General features: G+C 40.8%; 1 protein-coding gene across 3 annotated transcripts in view; it reads left to right on the forward strand.

The window, feature by feature from the left end:
- frmpd4 (FERM and PDZ domain containing 4) overlaps positions 1 to 19270 on the forward strand; it is a 646818-nt gene that overhangs the window by 333272 nt on the left and 294276 nt on the right. For all 3 annotated transcript variants that reach the window (XM_087992956.1, XM_087992958.1, XM_087992957.1), the window contains exon 2: positions 1252 to 1368. In XM_087992956.1, coding sequence (XP_087849082.1) covers positions 1252 to 1368 — 117 coding nt within the window. The remainder of the gene's footprint in view (positions 1 to 1251; positions 1369 to 19270) is intronic.

Consider the following 19270-nt stretch of genomic DNA (forward strand, 5'->3'; position numbering starts at 1 on the left):
GCAGGAGATTCAACTGTGAAATATATCCAGGAGCAGCTGATCTCATTCCCCTTAAAGTCCATACATACAGGTTTTGTAGCAAAATCTACTAAGAATTGTTTTGGACTGGGAGCTTTTGCTGAATTTATTTTCTTTCAGAAATGCAAAGATATGACATTCTGCCACTATTCTATCTGAGCTAAGGTAACACACTGTGAAGTAGTGTTCAAATTCTGAGCATTCTGGCATGTGGAGCTCTGTTCGAAGCCAACTAGTAGATGTGCCAATTCATCAATGGGGAAACCCATCCATTCTTTCATTCATTTATCTATTCTCTTATCTGTCCAGATGTTTCTATATCTTTTTAATCTTAGTAGCTGTGTAAACATTACAATAAATCCAATGAAAACAAACTAGACCCTTGTAAATAGGTTTAGAGTTGGACACGAGATTGATGCTAACATTGCGATAAAGTCCAATAAAATGACACAAAGGAATAATAAAAGAGGGCTTGATTTATTACATGTAATGGTTTGTGAACTTGAAAGCAAGCATAATAATTATCCTTAACTGTGCATATAATTCCAATGAAACATTTTAATCCTATTAGACTAATGTGTTGAATTCCATTATGTTTGAGAGATGTGAAATTATGCTTTTTAAGTAAGGGAATAATAAAGAAGTTAATGTAGCCATTTGGATCACAATAATAAAGGCTCTTGTAAAGAGAAAATGAGGCATTGTTAGAAAAGTTGTTGAAATTGCATTTGTTCAATTACGGTATATATCATGAAAACATTAAGTGTAATTGAACTTGCCACAAATTAGAGAATATTTCCATGCTTAAAGGAAGAAAAATAATAACTTGTATTTATGCAATGCCTTTATGATTTCAGAATGTTCCAAAGCACTTAACAACCAATCAAATAGTTTTGAAATGTAGTCACGGGTAATTTAGGAAAAATTTGTGATTAATTCTGCTCTTACAATGCTTCTGTATTTGGATCAACTTGGGAATCAGGGCGTGTGTATAACAAGCATTTTTATGGCTCAGTGAATGTGTGCTACCATTAGTCATAGATGATGGTCCTCCAAAAATACAAGGTGAATTACTCTGTTTAGTAAACAATGTTAGCAAGCAATAACTCCTGGTGCTTCATTACGCTACATCCTTCATTAACCTTTCTTGTGGCTGCTGGGGGGTGAAATTAACAGTAAAGAAAAATGGGTACTTAAACATTTAACTTAATCGATTAACTTTCTTATTTCTAGCCACAGAACCAAGTCTTCTGGCTGGTTACCTTCTCCACCGAACTGGAACTGTTCTCAGGGGCTCCCCTATGGATGGGAGATGGCAACCACAAAGGACGGTAGAGATTGCTACATCAAGTAGGTTCCAAAGTTGGATTTCTTTTTAATCCACTCCTTCATGCTTTACACAAAACTGTAATTAAACTATAGGCTGGTGCTAATTTTGATGTAATTCCAATGTGTAATACAGACACCATCATTGAAAATTGAGATACAAAGAAAAGCTGTTAAACATTCCAGCTTTGTATTTTTAATATATGCCTGAGTTGCAGTCACAGAGTATGGGGGAAAATAAAGTTTCTGTGAATTTAGTTACAGTTGTCCAGTATTCAGCCACTATATCTCAATGATATGGAGTATAACGCAACAATTCCAGAATAATGCAAGGTTTCCACTGATTAGATTTTGGACTAGACAGTCAGTTTGTTAAGTGGCCTCTCTAAAACCTTCTCAAATGTAAATCTAAATTTATAAGAAAGAAGTCCTTTGCAACTCCTGTCTTATGATTTAGGACCAGTTGCCAAAGTTCCAAAGGACCATAAGGCCACGCTCTCATTCGAGAAAGACAACTGATGCTGAGTTTAAACTGAGGATGACTCACTTCAGGTAAGGAGTGAGGTCAAGGAGACAGGGCTTCATGGTGGCATCAGCCAGTGAGGGAATCAAACTGTGCTGTTGACATCACTGTGCATCACAGACCAACTATCAGCCAACTGAGCTATGAAACTGCCACAGCAACATTAAAACTGTTCTAGTGCTCAATTAAATTTCTCCTCCCGTAGGGAACCATCAAGGACAAAATTCCTATTGCAGCTATTTCATTTTACAAAAGAAAAAGTGGCAAATATGTTTTATATTCCTAATAATAATTAACAGGCAGTGATTTCCAGTTTATCATGTAATATTTTGATGTGATTTGCAGACAAGTATAGATTGTATTCTTTCTATCATGGGCCAAATGTGTTGTAAACCATTGGCTACGTCATGGCCCAGGAGAACAATGAACAGGAAATCTTTGTCAGAATTTGAAATTTGCTTTTGGGATCATTAGGAGGGAATTCATTTTAGTTTCAATGGTGTTATTTTGTCACCTGCAAAGATTAGTTAATCTTTGTTCTTTGCATCCTTTTTCACTATTTTATCAACTGGGATAGTTATTGCTCCACCCATCTTTCCCTCCACTAAATTTTTATATCATCCCATTTGTACAGCTTCCTCAATTTCTGTCATCCCTCTCTATTTTCTCCCAGAACCCTCTCACCATAAAACTCTTCAGCTTCCTCAGGCTTCACTTAATTTTATCATCTGCCTTTTAAAACCCTTGGTGACACCTGATAATTAATTTTTGATTTGTCTTGTCTTCTTCATTTCAATCTGAGCCATGTGCTGTATTATGACTCTTGGGTCTTTACCTAGATTTTGATTTCTTGAAAAAGAAATTGTTTGAGAGCATGCACTAATATGAATGAATGTGATTTAAGAAAAGCCATTAAGAAGGAAGTAAAGTCTGCTGTCCTAACTAGTTTAGTGTGTTTTTGTTTGAGTTGTTTTAACCAGCTGAGGTTACTTTGTGAGGTTATTGTTATGGAGCACAGTTTTCATTTCATAGACTGCTGTGTAAACACTGGACCACGATGACACAAAATTAAAGTAATGATGGTACTGTATATGTTGAATGTCTTTTGGCTAACATCGGCTATAAGTATGTTTTTAGGTTTGATAGCACCATATGTGCTTTAGTTGGAGCTTACATTACCAAATGAGAAGTACATTACTTGTGCTGTTTTGGCTCAAGTTGATGCTCACTAGTTTGGAGTTTTGAAAGAAGACCAGCAATTTGGTAGCCCTTAGTTCGACTGTTTGGAGTTTCCTCTTGATCCCAAATACTCTTATCATGTGACTGCTACTGTTTGCTCCTCTTCCAGGGCCAGGCCTGTTCATGTCCTGGTGGCTTTACAACTTGACTTGACCTTAAGGTCTTTTGTGCCACTTTTGGGTAAAGAGGGTGATTCTGACATGGGTCTTTGTCCTAATGGGCCATTGACAAGAGTTGGCTAACCATTGAGACATCAGGTGTCATTTAGCCCACCCCTCTCCATCTCCGATGTTCAGGGAAAAACAGAGATCAAGTGTTCTTCAGGATGTCTTATCCCTTTGACTGAGCAATCGTTGGCCTACCACAGTGTGATTAGAAACAAAAACAGAAATTTCTGGAGAAACCCAGCAGATCTGAGGGCAGCATCAATGGGGAGAAAGTAGTGTTAATGATTCAAGTTCAGTGACCCTTCTTAAGAACTGTTTGTTCACTTCAAATATGAATTGACTGTTTTGTACTCTATCTGACTAAGCTTCCTTCAAGGTTCAATTAGCAAATTTATGTTGCTCTGTTTACACTTTGGGTATGCCCTCAGGTTTGAAGTTTTAAAGGACTCCATTATTAGAAGAGATGGTTTCTTACCTTGGCTATAATTGGGTAACTTGTCAGTCAGAGAGCCATTTCTATGATGTTCACAGTTTCAATTTTTAAAATTGCGTTAGGGACAGAATGTTGTTTTTTAACTAATAGTTTTGAAAAAAAATCTTTGTACAGGTTAATTGCTATAAATTTGTTTGGTTACTACACAAATGATGATTTTAAGATATTCTAATTTATATAATTCAACAATACGTACTACAATGAATCAAGACACTTGGAAGGTTATACCTCCCGCCTGTTAATAACCATCAATATGTTGTTAATACAAAAAATAATATATACTACATATTCAATATGGATTCCATAGCAAGTGTAATAGATTTTTTTGAACAAAAAACAGAAGGATGCCTTTCAGGCCAATGAACCGAATGTCATCATTAGCTTTACAATTACTGCCTACTCTAATCTCATTTCACTGGTTTGAGCTTTCACTCTGTTGTTGTGGCTGCACTCATAGGAACATAGAAAACAGGGGCAGGAATGGACCATTCAACACCTTGAGCCTGCTGTGCCCTTCATTATGATCATGGCTGATCATTGAGCTCGATATCCTAATACCTCCCCTCCCCCATACCCCTGATCCCTTCAGCCATAAAAATTATATCTACCTCCTCCTCAAAAACACAGTGTTTTGTCCTCAACCACTTTCTGTAATGATGAATTCCACAGACTCACCACTGTCTGTGTGTAGACATTTCTCCTCATCTAAGTCCTAAAACATTTACCCCTTATTTTTATGACCTGTGTTTCTGGGCTGCATCTAATCTATCTAATCTCATTAGAATTCTGTAGGTTTCTGTGAGATTCCTGCTCATTCTTCTAAGCTGCAATAAGTAGCTCAATCTCTCCTCCTCAGATAAGGAGACCAAAACTGCACACAGTGTGGCTTTACCAAGGCCCTGTATAATTACAGTAAGATGTCCTTGTTGCTGTACTCAAATCCTTTTGCGACAAGGGCCAACATACAGTTCTTTTCATTACTGCCTGCTGCCCCTGCGCACTTACTTTCAGTGACTGGTTAATGAAGACACAGAAGTCTTGGTGAATATTCCCTTCTCCCAGTTTATAGCCATTCAAATGATAATCTGTCTTCCTATTTTTGCTACAAATACACTACCAATTGCACACATTTTGAAATCAAAGTTTGTAAAAGCAAATATAATATAACAAGTACACAGACATTCGCTCCTGCAAGAAAATTCCTAAATGGACATAAATAACATTCAGAAATTTGGAAAAATCTTTCATCCAATGCTAAAAAGAATAGTCCGAAGCTACTTTCACTTTCCATTTTTATCTGGAATTTCTCATGTGCCCATTCAAAATGAGATCTAAAAGTCAAAAGCAATGTCTCATGTAAAAGCCAAGAACTCATGTCAACTTTGGTTAAATATTTTCTCATGCATTCAAGCCAGCTGAAAAATCATGAACAGAATAAATTAGATGTGAAACATCCCCCATGACTCAATTTTCAACACTCCTTGTACTTATTCTGTAACTGAACATACAATCAACCTTCTTTCAACTTGTTACACTATTTTTCAAAATGGTACTCTGGTCCCTAAATTTAATACAACAATGGAAAAGGCTTCAATCAAGGACGTAATTCTCTGTCATGTTGAAGTACAATCAATGACCAGCCTCAGCATTTACATTCAAAATTCTTATGAAATAACAGAAGCAGTGAAGTGAGCAATTAGACATGTCAGAGGATGTATCATTTTGATTTTTATTACCCTTCACTGGCTGATGCCACCATGGTGAATCTTTCTTGCAGAAGAGAAGAAAAGCCTGTGCAGATAAAATACTTCCTCCATCATTTCAACTTGAAAATTGCATTTTCCACCCAGAGAGACCATTCATATCTTCCCTCGGAATCACTTCAATGACATAAGTTGACATTGCTTCCTGCAATGACTATATTGACATGCCTGGAATTTGGTGCTTTGAACTCTTCTGAATTGTAATTCTGAAGTGTTTGTGCTTGGAATTGTTTGTTCCAACTTTATTGTTGGCAACTAAGACCTCTGGAAAAACTTAGCAAGCATTTTATCTTCTTTTTTGTTCGGGTAGAGGCCATGACAGAGAAGATCAAATGTGGTGTGTGGAATAATGGCGTAGAATGGTCAAATCATCTTCTCTTGCCCCTTGACCACTAATGTGTTTCAACTAAGTGCAAGCAGAAAATCTGAGAGCTTTTTCATTGTCGTCATTTTTGTAAACTGAATAATTTCATCCTTAAGCCTAAAGCATTGATATGCTTTTACACCAATTACACATTTTTGAACGTTTGCAGCTCAAATTAACTCTGGTGTTTGACTTTTGTTATTTTTGTCTACAAGTCAGCAGTGAGTCATGGTAATAACAGCGTGAAACCATTTGCATTTCAGAAGGGACTCTTCCCAATATATGACCAGAATTCCTGAGCAGTTGCGTGTCTTGCGGCAGCCCAAGAAGCCTTTGCAACTAAATCATTTGTCAGGCTGACCTTATTGAAAACCAATTTGCGAGCTTAACTGAATACGTCTTGCATAAATGCTTAATTAATAAATAAAGAACTATTGTAATATTTAAATATTATCTATATCTACTTGGTCAATGGAAATCGGTTTGATTTTCACCATGCAAATTAGTAATTAAAACTTTTGCAATTATATAATTGTTATGAACAAGCACTTGAGAATGAAATTAGCAGCTAAATAGAGTCACTTATCCATATTCATACCTAACAGATGGGAGTGATAATGCAGGTCGTGTTAGTATCCAATAAATTAGTAAGTGGTTCGCAGGTTGTGGCACTCTGAGTTGGCACTGGGAGCATTCTTTCTGTTGGTGTGGTACAACTTACTCCTCTCGAGAGATGCCACAGAATTAAATCAATACCTCCTCACGTTGGCTCAATTAAACAACTTTTAAAAATGCAAATGCATGCATGCAGTTACTGACAGGCATCATTTCATATATGGCAACCAAGTTGAACAGAAAGAAGTAGCAGTGTCCCAGTTGCTTTTCCTCCCATTCTCTCACATCCTGGGACTTTACACCCAAGATAGTAACCAGCAATTACTGATGAGTTATTTTGCAGTCAGTTTATTTTGGGTTTGATGAGATACTTTGACCGCAATTTTAACTTTCAATTAATTTTCAAAACAATGACCTATGATGCGGCTTAAAGATCTCGCCTACTTCTCTGGAAGTGAGGCCTCTAGGATTTTAGGAAATGCTCCCAGCCGGAAGCAGTGGTAGCTAATCAATCAGTCTGGCATTGGTTGTTTGCTGGGTTGCCCCTCTCTACACTTGCACAACGTCCCATTTGTCCATCATCTCCTGTGCTCCTGTCTCGGTTTGTTTCCTGCTAAGCAATACAGGTGTCCCCCGCAATCCAAAAGAAGAGCGTTCCTATGAAACAGTTTGTAAGCCGAAATGGAGGTTGGGATGGTGGGAGGTACAGGATACCTTAGGATTGATCTTGCTAACCGATGCACAAAATAAATCGAGATAAAGCATAGATGCTCTCAGACACAGTTCAAAGCCATGGCAGCTTGATGCTGAGATGGTGAGTGGAGTTCCAAGGGAAGGCACTTGGTGGCGCTACTCTTGCTGTGCCCACATTTTTGTAAAAGCGAAAATCCTCTTTCAATTAGCAAAAACAGGTACTAATGTAAGTCTTTCATAAAAGTGAATTGGCGTAAAGTGAATATTTGAAAAGCGGGGGATACCTGTACCTTAAATTTAAAATGCTCTTCACTGCTTTCAAATCTCTCCATAACGTCATCTTCCCCCAAATATGTAACTTCCTCCACTCCTGCAGCATTCCATGTTCTGTGTCCTCCCCCCGTTTCGACCTTTGGACATTCCAGATTTTAATTGCTCCAATTTTTGGGGCGGGGGGGGGGGGTAGCTGCGGCTCCAGCTGCCAGCACCCTAAATTCAGGGATGCCATCTTTTGATCTCCTTGCCTCTATATTTATATTTCCTTCTTATATATATAAAACTATATATATTAGAGTGGTGTTGGAAAAGCACAGCAGGTCAGGCAGCATCCGAGCAGCAAGAAAATCAATGTTTCAGGCCGGAGCTATTCATCAGGATTGAGGCTGGGAGCCTCAGGGGTGGAGAGATAAATGGGAGGGGGTGGGTCTGGGGAGAAGGTAGCTGAGAGTGCAATAAGTGGCTGGAGGAAGTGGTAAGGGTGATAAGTCGGAGAGGAGGGTGGAGCGGATAGGTGGGAAGGAAGATTGACAGATGGGGCAGGTCATGAGGATGGTGCTGAGCTGGAAGGTTGGAACTGGGGTAGGATGTGGGGAGGGGAAATAAGGAAGCTGGTGAAGTCCAGATTGATGCACTGGGGTTGAAGGGTTCTGAGGCAGCAGATGAGGCGGTCTTCCTCCAGGCGAGGGAGGGAGTGGTGATGGAGGAGGCTCAGGACCTGCATGTCCTCGGCAGAGGGGGAGTTGAAATTTTCGGCCACGGGGCAGTGGGGTTGATTGGTGCGAGTGTCCCGGAGATGTTCTCTGAAACGCTCTGCGAGAAGGCATCCGGTCTCCCCAATGCGGAGGAGACTGCATCGGGAGCAATGGATACAGTAACTGACATATGTGGAAGTGCAGGTGAAACTTTGATGGATGTGGAAGGCTCCTGTGGGACCTTAGATGGTGCTGAGGGGGAAGGTGTGGGCGCAGGTTTTGCAATTCCTGCGGTGGCAGGGGAAGGTGCCAGGAGGGGAGGGTGGGTTCTTAGGGACCAGATAGTCGTGGAGGGAACGGTCTTTACGGAAAGCGGATAAGGGTGGGGAGGGAGATATATCCCTGGTAGTGGGGTCCATTTTTAGGTCAGTAGGTGTAACTATGCACACATGCACACATATATATAGACACATACAAAACTATAACTATGTATATACAAAAAATATAAAACATGAACAAAACATAAAGAATGCAACAAGATAATTAAATTTGCTTTGAGTTGTGGAAAGGCGATTTGTTTATTAGTGGTTTGGATTTAGAACAAATCTTTGAGATGAGGTCGGATGTTTTGTTTGATCACAGTCTCTATTCCTTAAGCAGAAAAGATAAAATATGTCAATCCATTTTTTAACCATCAATGAACTGTCCTAAAAATTGCTGATTTTATCTGTTGATGGTTTTTGCACAGAAGCTTGATTGAATTGGAGATTCTCTGTCAACTGTCACTTCATCCACTGTTAGGGATGAGTTACACTATCTATTGTTGTCTTTGTTGCTTCACTTTATACTTTTCCTTTGGAGAACTGGAAAATAGTTTTAAGTATTAGGATTCTTAAATTTGAAGGTATTATGCAAGAACTTTCGAAAGCTGATTGGGAGCAGATGCTCGCAGGTAAATGGATGGCTGAAAAGTGGGAAGCCTTCAGAAATGAGAGAACGAGAATATATTCCTGTCAGGGTGAAAGGGAAGGCTGGTAGGTATAGGGAATGCTGGATGACTAAAGAAATTGAGGGTTTGGTTAAGAAAAAGAAGGAAGCATATGTAAGGTATAGACAGGATAGATCGAGTGAATCCTTAGAAGAGTATAAAGGAAGTAGGTGTACACTTAAGAGGGAGATCAGGAGGGCAAAAAAGGGGACATGAGATAGCTTTGGCAAATAGAATTAAGGAGAATCCAAAGAGTTTTTACAAATACATTAAGGACAAAAGGGTAACTAGGGAGAGAATAGGGCCTCTCAAAGATCAGCAAAACGGCCTTTGTGTGGAGCCACAGAAAATGGGGGACATACTAAATGAGTATTTTGCATCAGTATTTACTGTGGAAATGGATACAAAAGAGATAGACTGTAGGGAAATAGATGGTGACATCTTGCAAAATGTCCATATTACAGAGGAGGAAGTGCTGGATGTCTTGAAACGCATAAAAGTGAATAAATCCCCAGGACCTGATCAGGTGTATCCTAGAACTCTGTGGGAAGATAGAGAAGTGATTGCTGGGCCTCTTGCTGAGATATTTGTATCATCGATAGTCACAGGTGAGGTGCCGGAAGACTGTAGGTTGGCTAACGTGGTGCCACTGTTTAAGAAGGGTGGTAAGAACAAGCCAGGGAACTATAGACCAGTGAGCCTGACCTCAGTGGTGGGCAAGTTGTTGGAGGGAATCCTGAGGGACAGGATGTACATGTATTTGGAAAGGCAAGGACTGATTAGGGATAGGCAACATGGTTTTGTGCGTTGGAAATCATGTCTCACAAACATGATTGAGTTTTTTGAGGAAGTAACTAAGAGGATTGATGAGGGCAGAGCGGTAGATGTGATCTATATGGACTTCAGTAAGGTGTTTGACAAGGTTCCCCTTGGGAGACTGGTTAGCAAGGTTAGATCTCATGGAATACAGGGAAAACGGGCTCAAAGGTAGAAGACAGAGGGTGGTGGTGGAGGGTTGTTTTTCAGACTGGAGGCCTGTGACCAGTGGAGTGCCACAAGGATCGGTGCAGGGTCCACTGCTTTTCATCATTTACAAAATTAGAAGTGTAGTGGACAGCGAAGAAGGTTACTTCAGATTACAATGGGATCTTGATCAGATGGGCCAATGGACTGAGAAGTGGCAGATGGAGTTTAATTTAGATAAATACGAGCTGCTGCATTTTTGGAAAGCAAATCTTAGTAGGACTTATACACTGAATGGTAAGGTCCTAGGCAGTGTTGCTGAACAAAGAGAGCTTGGAATGCAGATGCATAGCTCCTTGAAAATGGAGTGGCAGGTAGTTAGAATAGTGAAGGCGGAGTTTGGTATGCTTTGCTTTCTTGGTCAGAGTATTGAGTACAGGAGTTGGGAGGTCAATTTGTGGCTGGACAGGACATTGGTTAGGCCACTTTTGGAATATTTTGAGCAATTCTGGTCTCTTTCCTATCGGAAAGATGTTGTGAAACCTGAAAGGGTTCAGAAAAGATTTACAAGGATATTGCCAGGGTTGGAGGATTTGAGCTATAGGGAGAGGCTGAACAGGCTGGGGCTGTTTTCCCTGGAGTGTCGGAGGCTGAGGGGTGACCTGAAAGAGGTTTACAAAATTATAAGGGACATAGATAGGGTAAATAGGCAGTCTTTTCCCTGGGGTCGGGGAGTCCAGAACTAGAGGGCATAGGTTTTAGGTGAGAGGGGAAAGATATAAAAGAGACCTAAGGGGCAACTTTTTCACACAGAGGGTGGTATGTGTATGGAATGAGCTGCCAGAGGAAGTTGTGGAGGCTGGTACAATTGCAACATTTAAGAGGCATTTGGATGGGTACATGAATAGGAAGGGTTTGGAGGGATATGAGCTGGGAGCTGGAATGTGGGACTAGATTGGGTTGTGATATCTGGTCGGCATGGACGGTTTGGACCGAAGGGTCTGTTTCATTCTGTACATCTCTATGACTCTATAACTGAAAAAAAAACTGACAGACTCCAACATGGACTTTTCTTTCATGGCTGTTACCATTGTCATAAAGACATAAGAAACAAGAGCTCTCAGAGGGCATTTGGCGCTATGTACCTGCTCCGCCTTTCAACAAGATCATAGCAACAGCTTGTGATAGAGCCCACAAGGGAATTTCTCGATTTTACGAGGTGTAATGAGGCTGATTGGATTAGGAAGCTTGAGGTGCAGGACCTTTCTGGGGCAGTGACCGTACTATGATCGAATTCCCTCTACAGTCTGAAGGGGAGAAGCTGTGATCAGATACAATGAGTAAAGGTCACTACAAAGACATAAGGGAGGAGCTGGCCAGAGTTGACTGGAAGGGGAGCCTAGCAGGGAAGACAGTGGAGCAGCAACGGCAGGTGTTTCTGGGGGTAATTTGGGAGGCACAGCAGAAATTCATCCCAAGGAAGAAGAAACACACTGAGGCGGAGGACGAGGCAATCATGGTTGACAAAGGAAGTTAGGGGCAGCATAAAGCAAAACAAAAAGCATACAGTGTTGTGAAGGTTCGTCTAAACCAGAGGGTTGAGAAACAATTAAAAACCAGTGGACGATGACCAAAAGGGAGAGAAGATGTAATGTGAAGGTAATATAAAAGAAGATTGCAAGAGTGTTTTAAATACCTAAGAGAGGAGAGAGGCAAGAGTGGTCATTGGACCACTGTAAAATGAGGATGGTGAAGTAATATTGGGCAACAAAAAATGGTGGAGCAACTGTATAAGTACTTTGCATCAATTTTCATAGCAGAAGACACCAACAGAACTTCAAGAAAGTCAGAGGGCAAGGTTGAGTGTAGTGGCCATCACTTAAGCGGAAGGTGTAAGGGGTATCCAGTGCTGGATAAAGAGAAATTTTATTGAATTAAATAGTTAAAAGTCCAAATCTGATGTCTTCAGTCCATTCCACAAAGCCTGTTCCCTCACACTGACTCTTCCCTCTTCCTTACAACCTGTCTGAGGCCACACACTTTTCAAACTTGGTGGCATGTTTAACTCAAGATGAGCTCCTGACCACATCATTTCGTTTCTGTGACATCACTGACTGCTCCCTGAACTGACCTGCTAATGAACCCCTATTCCATGGTTTTGTTGCTTCTCCTTGATATTCTGATGCAATTCTAGTGGGCCTGCTGTCTTCCAACCACCACAAACTTGAGTTCATTCAAAACATGGCCATTTGTAACTTGCATCAAATCCCATTCATATATCCCTCTATTACTCACTGACCTGTATTAGCTTCCACTCCTCTATTTGAACGTTCTCATCCTTGTGTTTAAATATTTCCATAGTCTCTGTCTTCACCCTCTCACTCTAGTCTCAAGTCCTGTAACTCTATGAAGACTTTGAACTTCTCCAAACTTCCCCATTGTGCATCCCCAATGTTGTTATTATTGGATCATATAGATCAGTGGGACCCCAGAAAAGTCCTTGATCCTTGCTGTTTTCAATCCTGCGATAAAAGGGATTTGATAATTGGGTGAAATTCCCTAGCTAAGGAGGAAAGCCACAGTTCCTGTCAATGTTCCCTGTAAACTATGCAATTTGAAAGTCCATGCACAGGCCCACACAAGGCCTCTTCTTTACATTTCTGAACATGCATGGTCATGCAAAAACATTGAAAGCAAAAGGACATTTAAATAAGTCACGCATTTATTCCATGTTGAAATGACGAGAATGGTGCTTCCTCCACCGTATTGTCGTGGCCTGCATTGAAAGGCACACATGCGTGCATTATGATCATGGTCAATCACATGCTGTCACTCTCCTTTCTCCCCCTAATTGCAAAGCTGACAGAAGTGCATCATTTAAGGAAGGATGTGTAGGTTGGCTCTGTTTGCAAAATGCCAGAGGTGAGTGGCTGCCTTTGGAACAATATGAGGCATGCTGGGCTGGCAAGGAAGTTTAATTTGAAAATTTAAGCGTTCCAGCAGGATGTTAGTATGGAGCAGAGGTGATCTTCCTGGTGGATAGCATGAGGGGTTTGCAGCTGGGGAGAAAATAGTACTCCAAGACATTGCACAATCTGGCTCAGCCTGAGAAAGCAGCTGGGGAGATGGAATGGAGTCAATGAGCCCACAGTTGCCAGCAGGAGGAAATAACGTGGCGCACATTCATCTCACCATTCAATTACAAAGAATTTATCGCAAGGAGGCCTATTACTTATTTCCCCATCCCTCCGGCATTAGAAAAGGCCGTTTACAATCAACCAACTTTAAATACGGCTGACCCGCAGCAATAATATGCTGTAGATGTCCCAAACAAGATGGGCGTTGGATTTTCACCCCTCTTTGGGAGGATGCCCCACCCTCACAAGCTGCCATCCAATCTGTTTGCACTACAGCTCTTGCTGCCCCAACAGTGAGGAGTGGGCCTTTTGGGGGATAGGAGGGATCAGGCATCCTATGGTGCGGAAAAAGAGTTGGGGATGCAGGTTTTGGAGGCTAGGTTGGGCGGCACAAAGATTGGTTCAATTTAAGAGGTATTTGGATGAGTATATGAATAGGAAGGGTTTGGAGGGATATGGGCTGGGTGCTGGCAGGTGGGACTAGATTGGGTTGGGATATCTGGAGGGCATGGATGGGTTGGACCGAAGGGTATGTTTCCATGTTGTACATCTCTATGACTCTCTGACTGTCTATGATGGGGGCTCCCAGTTGTGCCCCCTATGATAACTTCCCTCTCCCAGCTATCACTGGAGTGAACCTTTCTGAACTGTTTCACCGCATTTAAATAAATTCCTAAGTAAGAAGACAAAAGCTGTACTTAGTGCTTCAGGTGTGGCCTCACCTAAATGGATCTGTAGTAATATATCCTTCTTTTTAGTTAATGCAGTAAATGACAAACATTCAATTTCTCTTCCTAATTTCTTGCTGAATCTGCACAATGATTATTTATGGTAATGTACCAGGGTACTTATTAGATTAGATTACTTACAGTGTGGAAACAGGCCCTTCAACCCAACAAGTCAATAGACAATAGACAATAGACAATAGGTGCAGGAGTAGGCCATTCTGCCCTTCGAGCCAGCACCACCATTCATTATGATCATGGCTGATCATCCTCAATCAGTATCCTGTTCCTGCCTTATCCACATAACCCTTGATTCCACTATCCTTAAGAGCTCTATCCAACTCTTTCTCGAAAGTATTCAGAGACTTGGCCTCCACAGCCTTCTGGGGCAGAGCATTCCATACACCCACCACTCTCTGGGTGAAGATGTTTCTCCTCAACTCTGTTCTAAGTGGCCTACCCCTTATTTTTAAACTGTGTCCTCTGGTTCGGGACTCACCCATCAGCGGAAAAATGCTTCCTGCCTCCAGAGTGTCCAATCCTTTAATAATTTTATACGTCTCAATCAGATCCCCTCAGCCTTCTAAACTCAAATGTATACAAGCCCAGTTGCTCTAATCTTTCAGTGTAAGATAGTCCCGCCATTCCAGGAATTGACCTTGTGAACCTACGCTGCACTCCCTCAATAGCCAGAATGTCTTTCCTCAAATTTGGAGACCAAAACGGTGCATAGTATTCCAGGTGTGGTCTCACCAGGGCCCTGTACAGCTGCAGAAAGACCTCTTTGCTTCTATACTCAATTCATTGACAGATGTACACGAACACCTAGATCTCGTTGTACTACCTGTTTACCTAACTTGACTCCATTAGGTAGTAATCTGCCTTCCTGTTCTTGCCACCAAAGTGTATAACCACACATTTATCCACATTAACGGCATCTGCCATGCATCTGTCCACTCACCTAACCTGTCCAGGTCACCCTGTATTCTCCTAACATCCTCCTCACATTTCACCCTGCCACCCAGCTTTGTGTCATCAGCAAATTTGCTAATAATACTTTCAATGCCTTCATCTATATCATTAATGTACATTGTAAAAAGCTGCGGTCCCTCACTGATCCCTGCGGCACACCACTGATCACCGCCTGCCATTCTGAAAGGGAGCAGTTTATCACTACTCTTTGTTTCCTGTCAGCCAACCAATTTTCAGTACTTTGCCCCCAATACCATGCGCCCTAATTTTGCTCACTAACCTCCTATGTGGAACTTTATCAAAGGCTTTCTGAAAGTCCAGGTATACTACATCTACTGTGATTTCCCCTTCATAAATCCATGCTGACTCTGGCCTATCCTGTTACTGCTATCCAGATGTGTTGTAATTTCGTCCTTTATAATTGACTCCAGCATTTTTCCCACCGCTGAGGTCAGACTAACTGGTCTATAATTCTCTGTTTACTCTCTCCCTCCTTTCTTAAAAAGTGGACAACATTAGCCACCCTCCAATCCGCAGGAACTGATCCTGAATCTATCGAACATTTGAAAATGATTACCAATGCATCCACGATTTCTAGAGCCACCTCCTATCAGGCCCCGGGGACTTATCAGCCTTCAGACCAACAGTGTCTCCAACACCATTTCCTGCCGAAGATAAATTCCCTTCAGTTCAGATCTTTCAGCCACTATTACATCTGGGAGATTGCTGGGTCTTCCCCAGTGAAGACAGATCTAAAGTACCAATTCAACTCTTCTGCCATTTCTTTGTTCCCCGTAATAAATTCACCCGTTTCTGTTTTCAAGGGCCCAATTTTAGTCTTAACCATTTTTTTTTTTTTCACATCCCTAAAAAAGCCTTTACTATCCTCCTTTATATTTTTGGCCAGTTTACCTTCATACCTTATTTTTTCTTTGCGTATTTCCTTTTTAGTTATCTTCTATTGTTCTTTAAAAGCTTCCCAGTCCTCCGATTTCCCACTCATCTTTGCGATATTATACTTCTTCCCTTTTGTCTTTATATGGTCCTTAACTTCCCTCGTCAGCCACGGCCACCCCTGCCTCTCCTTAGAATCTTTCTTCCTTTTTGGAATGAATTGATCCTGCATCTTCTGCATTATACCCAGAAATACCTGCCATTGTTGTTCCACTGCCATCCCTGCTGGGGTATTGCACCATTGAACTTTGGCCAGCTCCTCCCTCATAGCTCCATAGTTCCCCTTATTCAACTGAAATATTGTCACTTCCGATTCTACCCACTCCCTTTCAAACCAACCCTCCGAAGAGCAACCCACCCAGACCCATTCCCCTACACCTAACACTACAGGCAATTTAGCATGGCCAGTTCACCTAACCTGCACATTTTTGGACCGTGGGAGGAAACTGGAGCACCCGGAGAAAACCCACACAGACAGGGGGAGAACATGCAAACTGCACACAGACAGGTGGGAATTGAACCCGGGTCTCTGGCGCTGTGAGGCAGCAATGCTAACCACTGTGCCACTGTGCCGTCTGTTCTTTCCGCCAAAGTAAACAAGTTCACATCTTTCCACAACCTATCTGCATTCCTTTGCAGATTCCCTATATCCCCTTCCCAACTTTGCATTCTGTCTAACCTTGTGTCATCAATTAAACCTGACATTATATTCTGTTCCTTCATCTAAGTCTTTGATATAGATTGTAAATAATTGAGGTCCCAATAATGACCCCTGGGATACACTGCTTGTTACAACTCGCTGAGGAAAACAATCCTTTTATGCCCACTCTCCGTATCATTAGACAACCAATCCTGCATCCTACATTACCCCTTGTCCCATGAGTTCTTACTTTGCACAGTATTCTTTGATGTGGGACTTTGTCAAATGACTTCCAGAAATACAAATATGTACATCAAGCAGTTTCCTTTTATTTTGTTTGCTACTACCTTAAAGAACTATAGTAAATATAATTTCCCTTTCACACCACCGTGTGGACTTTCCTGACTGCAATAAGATTTTCACATTGCCCCAACATAAACATACAAACATTTTCTCCTATGATAAATATTAGGCTAACCAGTCCAGTTTCCTTCATTATGCCTCCTTCCTGTCCTGAATAGAGGAGTCACATTTTCTGTTTTCCAACCTGATGGGACCTTTCCAAGATCTTGGGATGTTTTTGAAGTTTAAAAACTACATCTTTATTATCCTAGAAGCAATATGATTTAACACCTTAAAATGAAATCCATCAAGGCCAGGAAATGATCAGATTTTAGTCAAATAATTTATTATGTGTCTTTCCCTAGCAGTTATAATTATTCAGTGTTCCACACTCACTTTCACAGTCTGATTGGTAATTATTTCTGCAATATTATTTGTTTCGCTGATGGTGAAGGCAGATGCAAAAATATTTGTTCAATCCATTTGCTATTTACATATTTCCCATTAATAATTTCCTGGACTCAGTCTCTAGATGCTCACTGCTCTCTTTCTGATTCTTTTGCTTTTTAATTACTTGTAGAGAATGTTATTATCTGTATTTATTTCTAGTTAGCTTTCTCCCTTGCTTAGTTATACTTTAGTCTTTTTTTAATATTCTGACTTTTCATCTTTGCAGAATTACGTGTTTTTCTTTCTATTTGAAATGATCTTTAACTTTGTTCGTTAGCCATGGGTGGTGTACTCTTCCCTTAGGATCCTTAGATTAATTAAATTCCTTTGGATTGATTCCTTTTTATATATGCCAACAGAGAAAAGCATTGGTATTTAGAGCAATTTGCATCTGTTGTCTTCTAGGTACCATTGTTATTGGACTTGTGACAATTATTGGACTACACAAGTGAGCAAATCTATTTTGCCCTTTTAAAATAGCCACAAATTAGGTTTTCAGTAAACAAGTGATTTTCCCTTGATGATTAATCAAATTTTGCTTTCAAGATTAAGAAAGATGCAACATGCATTCATCTAAAACTTATCCCCTCGACAGGAGTGTAGAATTATGGCTGTGTCTATCTGAAGGTCCTCGTTGCATCATTTAGCATGGTCAGATATGAGTACAAATCGGCCTGCGCCCTATATGAATCTTTACATCACATCTTTCAAAACAGCAAATGCTTCGATATTTCAATACACTTTGTGCCACAACCAAACATAGAGTTGTTACAGAACCAACAAAAACAAAGCCAGACATCAAGATTCAAAGTTTAGACTAATTCATTGAGTTGAGAGGTTTTCGTTAAGTTAAGAAATGCTTTAATATATCAGCCTTAATTGTAGCTAACTTCTCTGAATTTGGCGAGCATCAGATGCCATGTCTTTGGTCCATTGACTTAGTCCTGAAGCTGCATCGTAATCCCACAAGCCTCCTTCACTATGTTCAGGAATTAACAATGAAAGAAAACCTTGCAGAGATTCTTGCCACCTATTGTCGATGTAGAATACTCGATGGTTACCAGAATTAGACCTCTAGTTTTGGTTCTGATGTGTTTTGAAGATGGTTACATCATTTGCAATAATGGATGCTGTGTCTGAATGGATGAAAAGCTTTGTCTTTGCAAAGATCTGTTTCCTTAACTCTCAAATAGGAAGAGTTCCAGTAAAGGACAAGGACACGCCAAAAGGACATACTGAAGCTCTCCTTGCATTGGTATTAATAACTGGAAGGATGATCAATAATTAAAAATGGTGAAAACCTGTTTGTCAAGCTTCATCATGCTTGGAGTCACTTTGTCTGAATGATGGGAAAGGGAGATGGTGAGATGAGAAGGAAAGTAGGCAAATCATGTTTTGGGTTGCACAACGTCTTGGAATATCGTCCCCATGTGCCCACTGATCTGTGGGTCAAGAATCCACCTGTTTTGTCTCACAATCCCCATAACAAGGGTCAGTTGGTGATAATTGTTCCAGTCCTTGCAGGGCTTTCCACATCAGGTAGAATGCCTTGTAGTAGAGAGATCTGTGTAGTAAGAGCTCTTTGTTCAGCCTTGTCAGTTGTTTCTGGAAAGCCAGTGGATCTTGTTGTTTTGCTAGTCACCATAGATCTTGTAGCAGCCTTGACTTCCTTGATGATTGGAGGAAAATCCAAGCCGTAAACGTCAACAGATGATTGAAATCCTATCTAACTTCAGTTTACCTTTGGATAGTACCAATGTTGAGGTGGATTGGATGCTCCTTCAAAATATTATTCAAACCGCAGACTATTATGTTTACATTTAGACTTGTTGAAAGCATAAAAGTTAGTAGAATGAGAATAACAAATCCACCAGATTCCATCTAGCGGTGAAAGTGAGAGTGCATTAAAATCTGCCTGTAGACACTG

This window comes from Chiloscyllium plagiosum, unplaced genomic scaffold (genome assembly GCF_037043375.1).
Source record: "Chiloscyllium plagiosum isolate Xiang-an unplaced genomic scaffold, Cpla_swu_hap1 HiC_scaffold_12, whole genome shotgun sequence".
Classification (NCBI taxonomy): Eukaryota; Metazoa; Chordata; class Chondrichthyes; order Orectolobiformes; family Hemiscylliidae; genus Chiloscyllium; species Chiloscyllium plagiosum.